Raw genomic sequence first — 21,949 nt, 5'->3', positions numbered from 1 at the left:
CCATGTCCTTGCTGTCTGCGAGACATATTGGAGCGTCGGCCTAACTCCTCTCCCTTCACACACTGCACATTGTGGCTTTTACAACACAAATTCAAATAAAAGGTAAAGTTCATTGATAACGACACCTCAGATTCCATCCATGTTTATATTTAAAGTTCCAATAACCTTTTACTGACAGCAATAGTTAAACTCTGGATGTGATGAGTCTAAGTGCTGTCCTGAAATATAATATTCATATGTATCAATCAGTTCCTGATGTATTACAAAGAGAGAGCAGTATCCACAGGGTTGCATCTGAACGGAGATTATCATTATTAAAATTATTTATTATAGTTCAGAGCGTGGACTTAACGGTGCGTCCCTGGATGGAAGTGAATCATTTTCCGTCTGCATGTATCTGGAGGACAGAGCTCACCTCTCCTGCTGTTAAATCATTCATGACCCTGCAGTGCTGTGGACCACACAGCACCAGACCTGCCTGCACCGATCAGCGTCTCCACTCCAACAGTCAGCACGCACATCGCCGCGTTCGGTGTTTTAGGTCCTGCGCTAAAAAACGGCCTCGGCAGACACCAATTACAGATGTTCGTTCAGGCAGGCACACAGATTCACAAGCACTCAGGTCAGTCAGCATTTATTTGTGTCCCCCTGGTCCTGGTTCTGTTCTGCACCCATGTATCCTCCGAGGCTGCATTGATCTATAAAATAAGTCTAAACCTCCTCCTCTCGGCCTGTCTGCTCCTCAGCACAACCCTACTGCACCATCAATCAGCCTCAGTGTCCATATTCATGAGCTCTGCAGAGGGTCTGGTGGGATATGCTGAAAAACAATCCCTGGTCCAGGAGTCCTCTCTGGAATTGTCTACCCTGTCCCCAAGTTGTCGTTGCAGTTTAAACTGATCATAAACAATGGCAGGTTTACGCGGTCACTATAACTGGTTTCGTCTGCTGCTCAGTGGTCACATGACCATTTCTAGAAGCCACCCAGACTCGTGGGCCTGTTTGCACATGTAGACCTCTGTCGTATTTAAAAACCGAAACGAGTTTTTAAGGTTCTGTTCTGAAGGGAATTCTACCTCGCACTGGTCTGATTTCAGTCCACTGAAGCTGCACTGCAGTCAGGGACAGAAACGCCGCCGTCAGCAAGAATGAGCGGCGAGTCATCAGTTCTCACTTGCTGGATCTTGTGGCAGGTTCTGACAGAACACAAATATGTGAAATGGGCCTGTGATCATATTCACATTTTACCTCAACTGCTGCGATCTGCTGCTGTTGAAACCATGCAGCATCATTTGTCTTTCGCTCCCAGCAGCTTCTGGACTTCTTCTTTCCTGCCGTTGTGGCTTTTTGATAACGTTGCAAAATATGCTTTCAGATAGCGTGACTAAGACGGACCAGGACTCGTCCATCTCACCTCTAGAGTTCACGAAAGATCACCGTTCCACTGCAATTTCAGTGAGATATCCGTTAACCGCTAGCATGGCAGTAATATTTTCCATATTTACCAAGAATACAGAGTGTGTGGCAGTATTTCATATACGGTTTTCAATTTCTGCTTTGATTAGATGTTCTTTGTTTTCACTGATACTCAAAAACTGGCGCTTCAGTCAGAGGGCAGTTCAGCCCAGACCGATTCAGACCATGATGATGGATGTCAGAGCAAACAATCAACCACAGTTCATGTTGTCTCATGTGGACAGAACACCTGCAGGGACACTTCATGTAATGGCAGGACATGGTAATGACGATATCCAAGGCTGCTCTTCCTCTGTCATCATCACTATTCACAGAGAAAGTCACCGTTCAGACCATGTGCTCAGGTTTTAACCAGACGGGGAGTCCAGTGGGAGTTCCCGATTGTTCACCGGAATGTTTGCTGTTGCCTAGCAATAAAGTCAGAGGACAGGTCAAGCCTCTGCCAAACGATTGTGCCGTTAAAGAGTTAAAGGAACAACCTCCAGTTATTTACAGAGAGAGGATTGAGCAATGTTTGGGGTTTATGAGGCATGCACAGAGAGACGCCGATCCTTTACTGGCAGCGAGATAAATGTTCCCCAAATGAAAAATAAATCAGAGGGTCTTGATCATATGTTACGCCTGTATGTGTTTAACTGCAGAGGAAGAGGTGCTTTAGGAGGAACTGCGGAGCGATAATCATTAGCTTTTATCATTCCCACAGCATATCCGAGCATTTTTTATAAAAATAATTATTTCAGTACTTCATCCTTACATCTCACGCCTCTGTCAATGGCTGAACCTAGAGCAGAAATGCCTAATGAATAATTGATGATTGTGCGCATCAGTGTTGCCGAACGCTGTTACGGAACAACTGCTGTGAGGTTTTGTATGCGTGGATGTGTGAGAGAGAGGTGGGAAGTGTGTGAGATCAACACACACTCGCTACCAGGTCCGTCACACCTTTTCTGACTGTTGCTGACAGGTTTGTACGGCTGAACGTTGCTGTAATGTTGCAGAGTTTAGATATAACTCTGACCAGCAGAGGGAGCCGAGATCAACCCACCCCTTCATGTGTCCTGTGAGCAGTGTTTATACTGTATGATCACTTTCTAAAATCACAATGGAAACCATTGCTGTAGGTGATACATTGTGACATCAAGATACAAGACAGAATGGCAAAAACATTTATTTAACAACAAACGCAACCCTCTTAATGCCAGAAGAGGTTTCTTTCCAAGCCCACATTGTTGTAGGATTAAAATATCTGTAATAAATTTTGAAATTTCATGGAACATAAAGCCAAACCAACCAACATAAAAACAGGTAGAGAACACACAGGGCAGAGCTGCAATAGGAGAGGACGTGGGAGAGAGAGGCAATTAAAGGCCTGTGCCCTAAAGGGATGCTGAGGCCCGAGTCCGGTGCTGTATGCTCTAACAAATATTTTCTCCATTACTGGCAAACTAACTGTCCTCCACTGCCTCCAGCTCTGCTATATTTTCTTCTTCACTTAGAATCTTCACTCTACGACAGGGCAAATGGGAGAAAAGAAGCGTGGCAACGGAACTCCGCCAAGTGGTGAAGAAAGGCTTCTATGTGAGCAGACTGGAAAAAGCAGAGAAAATGGATGTGGGCATTGCAAATGTAGATGTTCATCTGGAAGCGGGGATCTACCTTTGATTGAATCAATAATTTAGCGAAGAAAATGACATTTGTAACGTGTCACCGTGCCTCCATTGCAAAATGTTGCTGGAAAAGGAGGAGAAAAACAGGGCGTTATGCTGACATGACCATGAACCATGTGGTTAGAATGGATTTTCAGTGCAGCACGTATGTGTGCAGGAAATGAAATATGGATGCGAGTAAGAGCGACTGGTCATGTGACGGATAGTGTTTCCCTCTCTAATGGGAGGACAGAAAGGGGCATCATAACTAATCCTAACGGGGGGGAAATTAGAGAAAAACAAAGAGATGATGTCAGTGATGATACAGAAAGTCTTCTCTGTAAACACTAGATGGCAACATCTAACTTTCTCAGAGTGCCTGTGCTGAGTAAGAGCTGCCTGACAGAGAAGGTCTGCATGCATGTGGGCTAACATGTGATCGAGGTGCGCTTGACCTTGTAACTCTGCTGCCTGCACTCAGATTCTCCTTCCTGGACGGAAACCAATTCAGTCCCCATGGACCGACCCCTTCCTCCCAGTCAGGGAAAATGCGGCAGAAAGCAAACAGTAAATGTCTGTTTAGGGTGTTAAATGTGGAGTTAAGTCGATTATCCTCTATCTACCTACACGGCGCATGTTTGTATTTCCCTGCCAGCCTAAAATATTAGCCTGCTGCAACACTGAAAACCACTGATACGCCTGCTTATCTTTGCTGCTCACTATATAATCTCCCCTCCTCGCTCCCTCTCAGTAAATGAGACTCTACGATGTTTGCAAACAAGGGAAGACTGAGAGGTTGAGAATAAAAGGTTTGATCCAACAGTGTTGCAGTGAGGAACTGCGGCAGTGAGAGAGGGAGAGAGAGAGAGGCGAGGAGTTGTATTCCGTAGCAGGAGGATTGATTATGGGCGGGATGGAGGAATGCACTGTAGGGCGGGGGGGGGAGGAAGGGGAGGGGGCGGGAACCTGCCTCTGAATCTGTGCAAGAAAAATCTCTGGGGTCAGCCAATTAGAGGCTGGGTGACACCGCTATCCTCTCAGCTAGTAAATCCTGTGCCACATGACAACTCACGTGCCTCGATGCTAAACGAAGGCGTGAGCTCACACACAGGCACGCGAGCAAGCCTGACGTCAGGTTTGCAGTCACAAAACGTACGAACACGAACCGTTTAGGAACAATGGTGCGCGCCACTCATCATGGAAGGAGGCGACATCACTGCCAGAGCCGTCCCACCTGTGGCAGTACATCCTCATGCTGGAAGGAAAATCCAGGTACCCGTAATCATGTCGGATATGATTTACTCATTATGTGGTTCTAAAACATTTTAGTCATATCACCATGGAGATTCATTTTTATGGTCCTTCTTCCTTTGTGTGTATGTGTGTTCTAGAGATTCTCAAGATTCTAGAGGTCACATGTGACCTTGAAAACAGGAAATGATAAAAATGGATATCTGATCGTGTTACATGTATTATATGGCAAGTGGGAAACTCCATCTCCCAAGGAAGATGCAGTTATCAAAAGTTTACGGACAGTGAGTGGGTGGGTATGGATTTATTTTGATCCAAGGTCAAAGGTGAGATGTGAATACTAACTTGTAGTAGCAATACACTATATTCACACATTTACCTGAATTGGCGGTCCTGTCGTCAGTGGTCCTAATGTAGAAGCTAAATATTTGTCTCCTCTTCACTTTAAGAGGCTCTTCCTGGACTTGCTGTTTACACGATCACTTGAATAATCTGATAGCTCCAGAAGTCAGATAATGGCCAGATATTTATGGTCAAGTCAACAGGCTCTCTGTTGCTGTCAATGTCACAAACAGGGAACAATAAACACTGCAGTCATAGCAACAACACAAGCCCAAACTTGTATCAACATGTAGATGAATAAATGAGGTCCTGAATCGTTCTGTGGTCTGGGTATTACACACCTCCATCAAATGAACACAGGTTGTGTTAGAGGTGAGGAGGATCATGTCAACATGACGCCACCTCTCCCACCAGCAGGCTCAGATGAGGGGGCTTTACAAATGACTAAGCTTCTAATCGCAGGCGCAGGGTTCTATGACAGACTGATGACATTTGACACAAGGATTAGATGACTTAAGAAATGGAAGATGTGTCATCAGCTGTCAGAAGAGTGATGCTTTAAAGAGCCAAACAAGGCCACAGGCCTCATGAGGGCCCAGCTCTACCTCTGGGCCACATCTTTTCCTCTGAACACTCGTATTCACTTTCTTCCCACACAGGCAGAGACTGCAGATCCACAGCAGCTACCCACTTCAAACACAAAAATACACACTGCAAAACATGCACAACTATTTTTTACTAGTACGGTGAAGGCAGTACGATATTGCTTATCTTTATTGCCGATAAACAGCTGCAAAGAACAGTTCCAGTTTTTATACAGTGAACATAGGGCATTTCCTTGCTGTTCTCCTGGAGATTCAATTTCTCCCCAAAATAATAAAGTAACGTGTTTCCACACAACTGAGGTTTTGGCAGTAAAATCCCTGCTCCTTCAACCATGTCAGGTATGTGGGTTAGTTTTTACTATTCTATTTAGAGGTTGTTTAACAGATAAAAGGCTACAGCCCAGTAACACCGAAAAGTCCCGGAGCCCAAATGGTCCATAGACACTTCAATGCAAACTCTGTTAATGGTGTGGAAGTGTGCATAACTCACAATTAGAAATTTACATTTGCATTCTCCATAGTGAGAATTTTTAACAGTGGCACCGATTTTTGAATGGGAATAAGATATAGCCACACACATACAAACAAACAAACAAAAAAAACCACCCTAAAAATGCAGCAAATTTCGCCTGCCACCTACTGCATGAACTGCATGTCCACTGGTACAGAGCAAGGCACGTAGGATAAATAAATCCTCTCGGTAAATGTTGAAAAATAGCCAATCAATACTATAAGTGGTAGGTTGCCCACTGCAGAGGCAAACAGCTACTGTAGCTATCAGTGCATGAGATGCTGCAGAGGACGAGGATATGGAGGCAGGACGGAGACCACCCGCAATGCTCACGCGGATCAGGCTTAGAGGAAAGAGCCTTTGTAACAGGCACCCAAACTTGTGTTTCTGACAATCATCCATTCAGCCGTGGCAAATAAAATTCTCTGGTGCAGCACTTTGGGTTTTTTTTGCCTCTTCTTTTGATTTAGACGTGACGGGGAGCCATCGCAATAACCCTGATCTCTCAATCCGTGTTCCAGGGTGTTACGTAACAGCTGCACCATTAGACAACAATTGGGAGGAGACGGTGGCGCACTCGGGCGAGGAGAGCAATAGAGGGAAAGATGAACGGAGGGCGGCGACAGGGTGGGAACGCAAGGAAGCCCCTTACAATATGACACATCCCCCACATGCTATCAGAGATTTAAGCTTTCAGGGGGGAGGACAAACACAAACAGATGCTGTTAATGTAAAATCTGGCTGGTCTTCCCGAAGGACTGCAGTCATGTAATAGCAGGCTGCTTCTGTTAATACAGAGGTAACGGCATGCAGTGAAGGGGCGCAGGTGCACGTCGCATCGGGCTCCAACCCAAAGAATGAATCGCCACAGTCAGGATCCAAAATCCTCATCGCCGTTCCACAGTTTAAAAACATCCCGAGGATTCGGAGAGTCAGGGAAGCCGAACCCAAGCAGAGAGGGAGCCGCCGCTGCACGCCTGATGTTATTTTTGTCGTCTTCGGTTCGATTCTTTCACAAAGATCAGACAGCACCTTTTCAGCAAAGGATTTGTCTCATCTCTGAGCTAAAAATCAGCTGGGTGTGGTGATACTAACAGCTCACAAAGACCCAATAAAAGGAAGTGAAGGAGGAAAAGAAGTGGGGGTTGGTGATCTGGCATCACACGAGCCTTCTTCCCCCCTTTAATTAAAAAGGAAAGTAGGATGCAGCTCCCTGCCAACCTGCACCAGCAGCATTTACTGTAGAGGCGGGAGCTGGGCTGATTGAGGCTCATTCCAAGGCTCCATCGGCATGACTGAATGCCTCGACCATGTCTGCTGAGTCATGTGTTTGAGGGCTGTGCTGGTCCACCTGAGCCACAGCCCAGACGCTTTTCCCAAAATACACACTCGCCATCGTGCGCGTCATCGCTCTGCTCTCAGGTAGAGCTTTTCCACACACAGACGCTTGAATGAATAAATCTAAAACCATCCATACTCTGTAAAATACATCAAAAAACTGGTTTAAAGATGAAGACAGCAGTTGATGAGAAAAACAATCACGAGTCGCAGTGAAATGACGACATCCGAATGATGCGACTGCACATGATTGAATTCCTCGTGGTGGCCTGAGCCGGTGCTGACAGACAGGCCGATCAACTCAAAGGTACTGGGATTGTCTGTGATGGGCTTAGTCACTGCTGCAGCACCCCTAATCCACTGCACCAAACCTGAGCACACACAGAAACATGGGGAACAGGCAGCACTGCAACAGTTTGGCTCACATTTTAGCCACAATAAAGAATAATTCACTGCAGCTACAGTGTGCTTTGAATACAGATGAGAGATAACTCTTTCACCATAACGTTGCAGAGTCTTAACAGTTTATAATAACCAGCAGCAACTCGCCACGACTATCTCGTATTGAGGATCTTGAATACAGAACTGCAAATGATTTGGTCACGTAATTTATTGTGTTGATTATAGACAAACATGGTGTAAAAGAAAGGTGACACTCTGACATGTGCAAGAATGACAACTTGCTGGCCGTTTCCATATTTCCAACACATCTACCCAAAACATAAAGGCCATAAAATGTTAACTATTTATTAACTTTTTTTTAGGACATTGGATTATTGATGATTCTTTTATTAGTTTTTTCCAGAAAAGCAGACATGATTAATGCATTGATAGCTGCAGCTCCACAGCATTAAACTGTACAAAGTTTCATTTTGGATAAGCCATGTATTGTTTGCCACAAGAAAATTCAAAGAACATAAAAATGGCATTTACTTATATAAGCAAGAGTTAGTTTGAGATGCTTTATTGTTAACTTCTAGAATGCATCTTCTGTGTCTTGGTAACATTTGCTCATTGACAGGGAATTGGATTTATCCTTGGAAATGTTTTTACTATATTACCAAATATGTTTATACTGTCCATATTACGGCATGCATAAACATAAAAAGCTATTGACAACAAAAAGACAAAAAGGCAGACTTGGCAATAAAAGCAATTTCAAGACAGCTGCAACGTCTGGTTACAGCTACTATATGAAGGCACTTAGAGTCGTACATTAACCCAACAAATTGCCTACATTGCATTTCCCAACAATAGTCAGAGGCAACCAGAGGACCAAAACTGTTCAGGACTGGAACCAACAGCCTGTTCAGAAGTAGAAAGGATTAAAGGACATCTATCCCCCTTCTAATCCCCCAAACCCATGTTTTTGGACTGTGGGGGGGAAGCCGGAGTACCCGGAGAGAATCCACACAGACCCAGGGAGAACATGCAAACCACCAAGGCCCCCAGAGCATTTCAACTGGGAATTTACTTTCTGTGAGCTAACAAACAGCAAAAAGGCCCCCCCACGCCTGGATTAAAGGAGATGGCAGGATGACACCAGGGACTTCAAATCATGTCAAACTCACATGTTTCAATAGGAAAAAGGTGGGTTTTTTGCTGCCTGGAGGCTGAATGACCCAAACCAGTACTAAAAGACAAAGATGACTCAACAAGGTGATCAATCATTTCATCCTTGAGTCCAAGTGTATGTAGTAGTCAAGTCATTGGTTAGTTGACCTGTGACCTACCAAATCAAGTCAGGTCCTCCTTGAGTCAGCCTGGAAATGAAAGTCAGTCAGTTGTGTACAGTCAGAAGTGTGCATGGCTATACTAACAATACCTGCTCCTGCTATCATAAATAAAAGATCAGCAATGGATGAAAACAGCAGTGAAATGTCAGCAATTGCAGCTGTGATTCATTCCTCACTACTCAGCTGAGCCGTTCTGTGACCAGGAACACATCTGAAGCTTGGTTTGCTTCTGAAAATATAAATGGTGAGTCAGTGTTTTCACGTTTGAGCAAAAAAAAATAAAAAAAAAATAAATCAGGTTTGCTGAATAAAAGATCTACTGTGACACAAAGAGCTGACCTTGTCTACAGTGATGGGGAGGGGGGGGGGGGTCCCAAGGGTGCAGAGCAATTCTTAAAGACAGCTGATGGAAAAAACTACCATAAAACTGGTGCTGCGTGGAAGACCAAGAAAAGAGCCCAGATGATTGCAATGTAGAGAAGCACAATCAGGTAACTTATGAATGACTGTAGAACTTGACTGCAGAGCTGCAGGCACCGGAGAGGAGACAAAGAGGGCACTGGAGAGTAAGAAGGATAAAAAGAGAGAATTCCCCAGCATTAGCATCTGCTCCAGAAACCAGGAATGGCTGTGAGCCACTGGTTAAAAAAAGGAGAGGTAGGGAGGGGGAGATGGAAGAGAGTCAAGAAGCTTATTTAGAAGACGTAAGCTGCATGGTTACGTAAGCGATATGGGATCCTCGGAAACCACATACTTTCAGTCAAAGTTGGGCTGCATTACTCCTCTCATACTGTAGGAGCTGCAGTCTTTCCTCTGCACACCTTTTTACCATATTGAGCACAAAGACTCTCTCGGAGGGATTGCACGGAAGAAAAAAAAAACCCTATTGGACAGTGGCTGCAGACTCTCTGCCATCCTCTCCATCTCTTTACTCAACTAGATTTGGCCTTCCTGCACTGTGCAATCAAACAGGATGAACAACCCTTCTCAGCTCTGGCTCACCTCTGTGGAAAAATGGGAGCTGTACTGGGTTCCTGTCCATAACACTGTCTCTACTGCATCAGCATCAGATTGGTTTACAGCCAGCCTGGCACAGTGCAGGATCACGGGGCAGCTGGACTCTCACTCGTTCGCTCATGACCAATTTACCTCCGATCCGCAGCAGCACAATCTGCGGATGACTCATTTTCATTAAAGGGTCGGGAGAGAAATCAGAATGAAACCAGAGTGGATGAGACATCCCTGCAGTCCTCCAGCGGCGGAGCTGCGGCGGATCATTAGCAAGCTCTGCCTGGGACTTCCCAGTCAGACAGGAGGCTGCGGGTTCAGCTCTGCGGTCATTGTAGCACCAAACGGAGAAAAAGCCGTGTTGTTATTGGGGGGGGGGGGGGGGGGGGGGGCGTTGTAGAAACTGACAAGCTGTCTCCATGAATGAGGAAATTCTGTTGTGAAGAGACCATACTGCAGTGCGAAGGCAAAGGAGGAGAGAGGGATGTGAAGAGAGAGAGACAGTGAGAGGCACCGTGCTGTCTTCCCTGGAAGACAGGACAGTCGAGAGAAGGAGAGCATGCAGTGTGTTACCGTTTCCCCGTGTTTGTATGCGCAGGACATACATGTGGTTCCAGGGGTGCTCCGCACGCACAGTGGAAACACGCTGGTGACCGAGTTTCCATGTGTGTCTCATCACCCCTGAGCAGCTTAGCATGACAGAGAACCCTTCCCTCGACCACCCCACCTGGTCCCAGTACCTTGCGCTTTTTATCCCGGGAGCGACTCCTCTTTTTGACTTTCTCCTCCTCCTTCTCTTTGCGCTCCTGCTCTGCCTGGGCTTCTAAATCCTTGTTCTTGCGGAGCTGCTTGGCTGCTTGTGCCATGGTGCCGCCGGTCACGCTCTGAGCCGCGCTGACGTGTCCAGGTCCTGCGGTGGTGTGCGGGGTGACGGTGCTGGGACTCCTACCTGGTGCCAGCCGACACTAGCACTGCCGCTGCTGCTGTGCGTTCCTCTGCGAGCGATCCTCCTCCTCCTCCTCCTGTTTAGCAGAGCAGTCACACACAGTCCTCGGCTGCCTGCTGTGGGATGCTACTGCGGCGCAGCGCTCTCGCTCCCTCCCTCTCCCTTCAGTCGCAGCACATGCTCCCTCTCTCAGTCGCACACATTCACTTCCAGTGCTCATTTTTTATGCAGCCTTCCGCACTGTGGTGAAGATAAAAGGTAAATAATGGTGAATTTATGGGCTTTTCCTCTTAAACATCCTATGAAATTCTTTCAAACCCCGATCAGTGCAGATTAAAGATAACCCAACAGTCCGTTGGGGAATAGCCTGGGCTGTTTTGAAACAAAGTCAGCTTACCTTCCTCACATTGCATTGATTTTGTTTCATTTTCCTGTATTTCATTTCTGGGGACGACTGCTCAGCTACGCAGAGGACCACAGCGCCATACTGACACGCCAGAATAACAGAGCGATTAATATATGCAAACATGCATGGGGGAAATCTGACCGTCACTCTGCTAAGATTCTGCAGCAAAAAGGATTGATTCACGTGTACAGAGGACTGGTGCAGTGTGCACACTAGAGGACCACTGAGAGCCATGAAAAGGTTCTTAATATCATGTCCCGATCGTCCATCATGGGTGATAACATAAATGATATCTTTGCCCATTACATGAGGGAGAAGGGAAAGGTTCCTATATGTAGGTGCTGATGGAGCAGGCACCTGTTTACCGGCATTGCTCTCCCTCTCGCCCCCCTCTCCCATCCCCTCTTTCTCCTCCTCCACCCCGCAATGCTGCTGACGCAGGCAGAAAATATCCTTTAACATCTCTCTTTGCACCGCTCACTATACATCAGGCACCAACGGAGAAGCCTAAGCACGTGTTTCAGTACACATGCGTGTGGTAGGAGGGACAACTGCATCTATCAATCAATATTAGTATCCTACTTACTGGACAGGTGGAGGCATTTATCTACAGCCTGTCAGTTTAATAATTGATAATATTAAGCACAAATTTATTCCCAGAAATGAAGGTAATAATTAGCATCCGATGGATTTTTATTTTTTTTTTTTTAAATCCTGCCAAACTGAAATAGTCCTCATCAGTTCAAGTGACTATAAATACATGTCACCGCTATTGCTTTATGTCTGAAAGCCCTCCACTAATGTGTTCATCTCTGATGTCTTGCCAAAAGCTTCTCCTGCTCTGACAGCCACTCTCCACACTGCAGCATACTAATAATCCGGACTGGTCATTCTGGCTTCTGTCTGTGCCGCTAATAAACAAATCACGGGCTCACGTGGCCCCTCTTTGACACAAACACACACAAATAATGACAGCATGACAGCTCGGTGGCAAGAGATTCATCCCAGTATTGAACTCCGGGGCCGTGAGTCGAAATGAATCCCCAGCAGGAGCGAGTGGGTTGGTAACATGGAGGGGTTTTATTTGGCTTGGCCAGTTCGGTCTTGTGCTGCGTGTGCCGAGCAAAAGGAGGAACGACCCTGCAGTGAAAATGAACGCTGCCATTGGGACCATTTATAGTATCTGGATGATCTGAGCGTGGACCTTGACAACACGCCATCTCTCCGAAGGTTGAAGGAGAAAAATAATTTAGATTTGAGTAAAAAAAAAGAAAAAAAAGAAAACAATTTTATCTTGATGTGTCCAGTATTAAAGAAACAGTTTTGGATTAAAGGGGACAAACAGTTTGTTGTCCTGAAAGCAGTCATAAATCTACCATTTTAATTCGGAACAGTGGAGCTCCTCTGGGTCACACAGAGGTGCACCTGTAGTGCTGAACGCGTATCTCCAGAGGCTGGAGACCAGGTTTAACCTCTTTGCCCTCTCTGCTCTTCCTTCACTATCTTCCATTTTTCTACAGTTTAATGAATTTACTCTCACAATACCAACAGCTCAGAAATGAACATGACCAGCTCTTAAAATGTACAAAAACTTTAATGTTACAACAAACGTAGTAAAACTGGAAACTCCATTTGTGGTTAAAAATGCTTAAAGCTCCAGAGACTAATGAAAGCCATTTGCAAGCACCAACAACATAGTACATGTCTCAAATAACACTGGTTCATGTTTTCACAGACAGCAGTGTCATCAATTTCACTTCTTTGACCAAAGCAACACAAGTAATAAGCATTCATAAAATTAAATCAACAACAACAACTCTGTTGATTGTCTTTTTTTGGCATTAAATTAAATGTATCATCGGAATCCACTATCCTGATGTCATAGCGGTCATGTGACTGCAAGAGGTCTTAGCCTGGGACACAAGGGCACAGGTTGTGTGGACCCGGGAGAACAGAAACACACAGTTTGACTCGAGCGTACTGGGCCAGCACCAGCTAGCACATTAGCCGCTCCACTGCAGACCATGACATAGAGGGACGACCTATTCATCTGTACCTGGAATATACAGCACACCAGTCATGCTGCACCAACCAGTAACAAGTCTTAACCTGGTGTTAAATTCAGAAAGGCGCTTTATATTGCATGTTCGGGCTTAGTGGCTTGATGTTACATCCCTCAAAGATTGCTTTGAGGGATTGTTCTGATGTCCACACTGTAGATTTATAAAAGCACATTTAGGAAACTGGAATACTACAATATATGACAGACTTTATTTGTTCATCTCCATTTTCACTTTACTTTCATTTGTCTGCACAACTCTTCAACACAAAAAGCACAACAAAAAGCATCTGGGGTGCTAATGTGTTGTACTAATGCCGAGTGTCTGTAGCTGTCAGATACAGAAAAGTGGCAAACATCTACTCATCTCATCAGAAAACAGCCAGAGCTTTAGTCCAGCATCACTTACTTGTCCTTATGATGGCAGCACATTATTTAGTCCGCTGATAGAGAAGTTATGGATTTAAATCCCAATTCTTTAATTATTTAATTTAAGAGGGGTGCTGTGGAGTTTCCACACCAGCTTACACTGGGCCATTATTAAATCATCAGTCTATAATGTGCCTTTTCTCACATAAACAGATCCCTCTCTTCTCTAGGCACCACCAACACCACTGGAGGGACAAACAACAGGCCACAGCATTGCCTTCAAACTACCCAATAATGAGAACAGTAATGAAATAATGTTTGGGTGAAAAGCATAGGTAAGGTATATACTTTAATGACGGATGAGCCTACTCCATCGGTAGTTTTATGGTTATTTTACAAACAGAAGACCAGGATACACTTGCAATGAGAACAAACTGGCCTGATACTTTTGATTCATAATATACAGTTTCTGCGAAAAGTAAATGATCAGTTTTACACCAAGTAAAACCCACACCGCAGGTGTAACTCCTGGGACAATATTCCCATCTCCTGCTCTAATTTAGTCCTCTGCTACTCATCCAGGAGAGATGAGGCAGCATCAAAGGTCTGGAGAATATCTCTCTAGCAAACATTCTTAAAGGTCTTTGTTTATCACTATATCAGAAAGCTGTAACAGTCAATATCTGACTGCTTTGTGTTAGTCCTAATCACACATCAGGACCAACGGCGGGTGCAGATCATGCGTGGTTGGTTTTACTATGCAGCTCATGCTGAATCCCCCTCAATATTTCAGTCTCTCGTGTGCTGCTGGCAGAAATCCACAGCCTACAGATACAGATTTGTACAGGCCTGCATCCTCCTCTACACCATGATCATCTGTGGAGGCTCCACTGCATCACCAATGTTGGTCAGCCAAACCAGATGAAAATGATAAAAAATAAAAACACTTGTGTTTGTGCTGGAATAGATCAACACGGCGGAGCATTTTGTCATCTCCAGTGGATCAAAGGATCATAATACTGGTCTTTTAACCACGCGAAACAGATTATGGTTTTTCTTTCGTCACGCAGGATCAATAGATGCAAGAAACACTGCGCAGGAAGGAATAGAGGTTAGGGAGCACCCCCTACTGCACAATACGGGTACTGCAACACTGAGACGCAAACAGTGCCTGAATGAGAAACAATTAAATATGAAGGATCATTCAAATAACCTGCCGTTGAAATGTGTTCACACATGTGTCAAATTAATGGCTTTTATAACAAGTGTAAGAGATCCTTAACCTGGACTACACAATGGATTCCAGCATCCCTCTGGATGCATCTTTGTAAGGAACAGCACCGTTCAATACTGCACTGCAGCAGATCTCAGAGCAGCAGCATGGGGCTGCACAGTTCGATGCAGCCGATATGTCAGCACACTGTTCAGTTAATTGATGCTTAAATAATTGCAGTCAAACTATTTCGATCACAACATGACCTCGGTCTTATATAGAACTTGTAATGTACAGAATTATAATTAGCTCCAATACAAACTTGCTCCAAGGAATGACATGGTTTCCTGTGCTTCCATGTTTCTTTTACAGGTATCTATTATAAAGATATATCTCAGATTTAACCTCCATAGTGGAGCATGAAGAGGTAGAAAACAACCGGAAATTTCTCTCTTTCGCCATCTCTCTCCTGGCATTGCACCAGTTGAGAGGACTGATTGGAAAAGCCATATGGCAGGTGACAAACCAAGGGCAGGCATTGTGTGCACACTGTGCCGCGGCTCAGGCACCCTGCCACCTCATTTAAAGGGCTCATCGGGTTTGGCTGAGTGTTTTGGGGGATGTATGTCTTCCACGGCTATGTTTGCCTACCACAGGTGTTACTGATTCTGAAGCAGTTTGTTGGTGTGAACAGCAGTTCAGAGCATTCAGCAGCTTCTGTCACACCAGCTGGGACCAGTTGCAGCCTCAGGCGAGGTTCAAAAATTCTGCTCTTCCTTACAGTGATCGGTGAAAGCGCCGGCCAGCAGTGGTTAGCTACAGTGATGCTTTTTAAAAGGCTGAGTTGGCCAGTTGTTCTAGTACAGGGGTCGGCAACACAAACTGTTGAAAGAGCCATATTGGACCAAGAAAACAATAACAAATCCGTCTGGAGCCGCAAAAACTTAAAAGCCTTATAATGAAGGCAACACATGCTGTAAGTGTCTATATTAGCTTTATTAGCCTACTATTAAAATGATAATTAGGCTACAAATACATAACGAGCATCCTGGAGAGAATGACGCACCACGTTACCACTCTGCTGTACGATGGTGCTTTAAGTTTAACTTCCATTATAATGAGATGTGGAAATTAAATATTTATTATATAAATGTTTACAGCATTGGAAAACTTTAAGAATGTTTGTCATGTTTTTCCTCCTACAGAAATTATATTAAAACAAAAAATATATTCACACATCTTTTTCCAATATTTGCTAAAGCTCCAAAGAGCCACTAGGGCGGCGCTAAAGAGCCGCATGCGGCTCTAGAGCCGCGGGTTGCCGACCCCTGTTCTAGTAGTTAGATAACTGCTTCTCTTATTGGACTTTAAGGAGAGATGTGGTGACGTTTGCGGTCCAGCTACAAAAATAACTTACAACTATGTGAAATGTCTGAGCTACAGCAAGTGCAGATAGCAATGCATGTGATTGAGCTGATGCATTCTCAATGCAGACCTATTTTCATCCCGTTTCCTAAATAAATGTATTCTCAAGACTAAAAAAACTATTCCACTGAACTAAAGTTAGGTTAAGTCTGCCACCTAGCGGTATCAAAGCGCACAACAACGATGTACAAAAAGCAATGAGATATAAAATACTGCCCAAACATCTCTTAAGAACATTAAATGATTAAATGAAAACAGCTTTTCTTGACAGTGCTAGAAAGTGTAAGTGAACAGTGGTCTAGTCATTCTTTGTCACATTAATCCCAATATACCCTGATTAATATCTCAACAGAGTAAATAGGTGGGAGGAAAAAGATAATGTCATTGCTCAGCTGGCTGTGATGGGGAAGTTGATTCAAAAAAGGACAATGGTTATTGAAGCTATTAAATTTATCTCTCCTGCTATTTCGGGCTCCTTTGAAACGTACCTGAGAAACAGACGGCACCAACAGGGGGCGGTAACAAGAGGCTGCTGGAGCGTTTCCAGCTGCCATCCATCCTATTTGATCTCAGGCTCTTTAACACACACCTTATGTCAGATATACAAGTCTGCTTTTTATAGGCAATCTATGATTTCATCTGCACCACAGCCTACTGACTTTAGCCGTTTTATTATATTGTAAAGAAACAGGGGATTATGGGATATGTTGTCCTGTTGACTGATTATAAGCCAGTGGAGATTCTATCTCACATCACTCAAGCCACATTTTTCATTTGTGAACTCATGAGCAGTTAAAGTCAAGATATAATGACAGATTTATGCTTTTTAGTTATGCCATAAACACTTATGGAAAGTGCAAAACACTATTTTAATTGACTGCATATTAGAATGACTACATCACCATTACTATTACATATCCATATATTTTTAAATCACATTTATTTACATCAACTGTAACCGAAACAATAATATAACTAACATGGCTAAATATTCCGTTTAATCTTTTTAAATAGCAACTGTATCCTAAAGGAAGAAGACAGCGATCAATGGTCTTAAAGATTACTTAAGATTAAATAACTGGACCAGACTGCTGCTGTGAGCACACTTGCTTACAGGAGCAAAAAAGGCCAAAGTGGGAGCATTAAAGTAAGAATGGAAATGCATAGGAGAGGGAGGAGGAGGAAGAGAAGGTGGCGTCTGCCCCCTCCCCCAGTCTCATTCCTCTTCTCTCACTCATCTCTTCTCTCATTCCTCATTTCCTCTCCTTCTGTCTCTGTTCCTCTGTGTATTCCTACATGTGCTTTCCTCCAACTCTTCCATTAAATTATTGCAGCCTGCGCTGCTTCATTCATCTTTTGCTCACAGGTGCTGGCCAGTGTGAACACTCCCAATTCTCTTTGCACTCGTGCACTTCCAGTCTTCCGAGACTCGTTGACATTAAACTGTCACTGAAGCAAATTTCTGAAATATTTCACTAAGTTTATTTGTGATTAACGGGAACATTCGGGAGGGCTTTTTTTTTTTTCCTCCTTGCAAAGTCACTGGTCATCTTTAATAGGCACTAAACACAACGCGACTCTGCTTGTCACACCAGCAAGCACTCACTTCATCCCCAATCTGTTCCTTATGTATGGCACGCCTCCTTCCACCTGTCTCCCATTCTTCCCTTCTAATCAGGCGTCTCTGCCAATCAATCTGACCACCATGACAACATTTAGCCAAACGCCACCCCCACCACTGTCACGAACCACTCCTATAAACAAAAACAACACAAAAAGGAAGCTGACAGCTCAGGATTGATGAGAGAGAGTCCTGTCAAAGGCCAGAGATTAGATTAAGACTGAGGCACACAAACCACAACGCAGCTCAGAGGCAGCAGGTGCTTTTGGTTAAACCTTAATTACATGATCTCTGATTTCTCTAATTGATATGGTAATGACTATGTAATTAATGCAAAAGCAGAAATACCAGCACCTCTCCTAATGAATGGATTTATTTGATTAGATATCCTCCTGCATATTTATGCATGCTGGTAAACAGGGCAGTGACACATATAAAAGTGGTTGAAAATAGTGCATGAAAAAGAGATGCATACTCTAATTCTTAGAGAAAAGAGAGATATTTGCAAATGATTGTGATGCACACCTAAAGAAGGGCATTTAGGGAAAGTAAAAACATAATGCGCTGTTACACAGGTAGGTGGCGCTAGGGGGTAGCTTCATAAACAGGTAACGTGTGTGACTACAACTTTTCTTAATTATAGGTTTCATATTAAAAACCGTGTTAACTGGGAAAAGCTGGTTAGCCATACTATAACTGATTTCGATTAAAGGTTGCACTTTTAATAACTATCATTTCAAATTGTTCACACAGTTAAATTTTTAAATCCAAATATATGTACATTATTGTTACACTTAATTCATAGTTGAAATTCTCAATTCTCTATTAGACATTCAGTGTTTCTTCCCAGGAGTAGATGGCCCTTACTTTCAAGACCTGATTTGCCTCTGTCGAATATGCAAATTAGTAGGCTAAATAGAAGCGACCATCCCTCTCTGTAAGTGCTTTTTTAAATAAATAAATAAAATTAAATAAACCGATACATGTTTATAGGTGGAAAACGTAAACTAATCCTTACATGCCCTGCAGTGTGATTTCAAGGGGATGAGGGACCATGAGAACAACAGTACAGAGCGCGACCTCTAACGTAAATATTGCAGGAGGAAAACAACAACTCCCATGATTCCACACCACAATGTTTTGATTGCGAGACCCCTAGCGGAATGTGTTGTGTTTAAATAATTGCCTGAAATAATAATAATAATAATTAAATAAAAATAACTGTAATCGTTTAGTATATATCAGTCTATAGAAAGTAAAATTGTATAGAATAAATACTTCAAATTGTATCAAAATGTGTTAAACTAAAATTAAAGTTTAGTTCTTTTTTTGACCGGCTCTGGGCACACGGCAGCAGTAGCGTCTTTGCTACCACTAATTGAATCATGGCGATGCGCTAGTTGGTTAACTTACCTTGGAATAATGTGTTTCTTACGGGGCCACTCAGGCCACGTGTGATGGATGGCCTTACAGAAGCCAGGTCAATTAGCCAGCCTGGGTTTCCCTCTGTGTCGGCTGCAGACAGCACCCGTAGAGAGCCCACCACTGTCACGGAGCTTGGGTGTAATTAATCACCAGTGCGGGGCCTTCTCACCTCACACTGCCGCGCCCACAAACAGCCGATATATGCCTTCGGCCCAAATTGCACCCTCTCTCTCCTAATCTGGGTAATTGTCAATATTAATATGTACAGAGATGGAAACATGTTGGCATAAAAAGTCTACTCTGCAAACAAGAGTCTATAAACTATCCATGTATGTATGGAATTAATAAAAATGAAGTCTGAGGCAAATACAAAAGTTTTTTTTTTCCCTATTCAGCAAAATAAAAGCCAGCTTTTGTCATACTCAGAATCACTGGTAGGAATTGGAATGTGAGATTGGGACAATGTCTTGTTTTAAGGAAAAACCTTAAAATAAATAAAGCAGCAGCATTAAAATTCATAAAGTGAGTTTAATGGTGGCTTTAATGATCGCAAACAGGACATGCATACACAAGAACACTGCCCTGATTAATGGGTTGAATTCAATTCTTATACTAATACACTCTTGTTGTTTTTCGCCCCTTAAACACACAGAGAGCCTTACACACAGCTAGGACAGTTGTGAGGTCAGGACATAGATGTCAGTCTGTGTTCACAGAACACATTCGTTCAAAATGGACAAAAGCAATATGGTGACAGATGAGGTTGGCGTCTGGGGGCCGGGAACTATGTGTTGCTACTGCTGCTCAGTGTGTGTACAGTATGTGTGTGCATATAGTGTCTTGTGCTGATGCATATGCGCATGCATGCATATCCGAGTGTGTGCCTGCACTGCTACAGTATATGTGCTTGTGTGCTTGTGCATTCACGTGTGTGTGTGCGTGGGGGAGGAGGTGGTGGTGGTGGGGTCCTCAGGGGCCAGCTCTGTGTCTGTCCCATCTGCCACCCCACTCTGCTGACACCCAAGGGACTGGCAGAAAGGATGGGGAATTCATTTTGGCAAAAAGGAATCGGGGTCCAGTGGCCTAATGGGCAACAATGTAGGTTTTACTGATGGCAAGATGCAAAGGACACCGGCTGGGCGTGTGGAAGCCAATCTACCAATCTCTTTGACAAAACAGTTGGCTACTCCTGTCAAGATCCGCTTCAGCCTGCCTAATAAGGCACACACACCCCTGAAATGATGCCTCAAATGAGGAAGGGGTGCACACACTTTTACACACACACAGACGTTACATACACCCGGGGCTAATGTCAGCCTAATGCATGGCCATGCTGTGGCCAGAGGGCTAATTGGGTATATAAACACAAACACATCCCTTGAGAGGCAAGAGGGGAAGGGTGCATTTTTTGCTATATGCTCACTGTATTGTTAAGAAGACAATCCTGTAGCTTAAACACAGAACTCATCAGTATTGAAAATGGGCGCTGGCATGCTTTATGCACTCATGTATCCACTCATCTAAAGCTTTGCGCGCAGTGTGATGTGGAACAACTTGACAGCAGGTGGCATCTCATCCTGTCTTTATCCAAACTGTGATCAGAACACAGGCAGCACCGTCATCGCAACAACAGCAACAAAACAGTTGCGTGGAAGACAAATATGGCTCTTGAACCACTGGGCAGAAGGAGCACTCATGGAGATGAAGGCTGAGATACTGCCAACAAAGCTGATTTTAACTTGTCAAATTAACAGCACATCAAAAGAGCGAGCGACGGGGAGGAGGGAGCGGCAGCGCCTTTGACGAGCACCACTTGACGGTGACTCTTAGAGGTCAGATAAGAGAGCGTCAGCCATCTTTTCAAGTATACAAGTTACCAAACGAAGCTGTTGACACGTTACTGTGTTTGTCCATATAAGTATCACACAAACACACACACATACTTGTGTGCATCCAGTTTGTGCTCCCCTGCCCCCTCACTGCTTTGAGCGCTATATGTTAATGAAACAGTTGCTGTTTCCTGGCATAACATTAATTACTCGATCAAAATAGAGTGGGTAATTAACTGCCCTTCTTTACCAGCGCTAATTACATTAGCTGAGAAGGGCCATTTGAGAGGAGCAAAAGAGGGAAGTGGGAGAAAGACAAGATAAAGCAGTACAAAATAAAGAATTAGCGAGGCACATGCCTAGGTGTGTGTGCATGCGTGTGTGTGTGTTTGGAGAGAGGGAGAGGCTTTATGTTCTATAAAGTGAGAGAGAGAGAGGCCACAATGAAGGGAGACTCATGTGGTTCTTGCTCAGGCCCCCAGAGGCTTGGTCCTGAGAGAAAAGCTGGCTTACTGAAGAGGAGAAGGATGGGGGGTGTTGTTGTTTATTTTGACATGCTCTACTCTGTCTTTAACGCGTGCCTCACAATTAAGAAGCTGCGGCTCATCAGTTATATATACAAAACAGCATTGCAGGCTGCAGGAGCACACAGGTGACGAGCGCAGACAAAAACAATTCCCAGAGATGTTGGAAAACCTGTGTCCGCGTGTGTACTTGTCAAAACAAGGTCGAGAACACACCAC

General features: G+C 44.1%; 1 protein-coding gene across 2 annotated transcripts in view; it reads right to left on the bottom strand.

The window, feature by feature from the left end:
• Positions 1 to 19,514, bottom strand: part of ank1a (ankyrin 1, erythrocytic a) — a 64,657-nt gene extending 45,143 nt beyond the window's left edge. For both annotated transcript variants that reach the window (XM_029829569.1, XM_029829570.1), the window contains exons 1-2: positions 19,366 to 19,514; positions 10,654 to 11,099 (exon numbers count right to left, since the gene is read on the bottom strand). In XM_029829569.1, the coding sequence (XP_029685429.1) occupies positions 10,654 to 10,779 (126 nt within the window). In that variant the 5' untranslated portion in view covers positions 10,780 to 11,099; positions 19,366 to 19,514. The remainder of the gene's footprint in view (positions 1 to 10,653; positions 11,100 to 19,365) is intronic.
• Between the last annotated feature and the right edge of the window lie 2,435 nt (positions 19,515 to 21,949).

This window comes from Takifugu rubripes, chromosome 21 (assembly GCF_901000725.2).
Source record: "Takifugu rubripes chromosome 21, fTakRub1.2, whole genome shotgun sequence".
Lineage (NCBI taxonomy): Eukaryota > Metazoa > Chordata > Actinopteri > Tetraodontiformes > Tetraodontidae > Takifugu > Takifugu rubripes.
The sequence above is the reverse complement of the archived record's forward strand: the minus strand, read 5'-3'. Positions and strand labels throughout refer to the sequence as shown.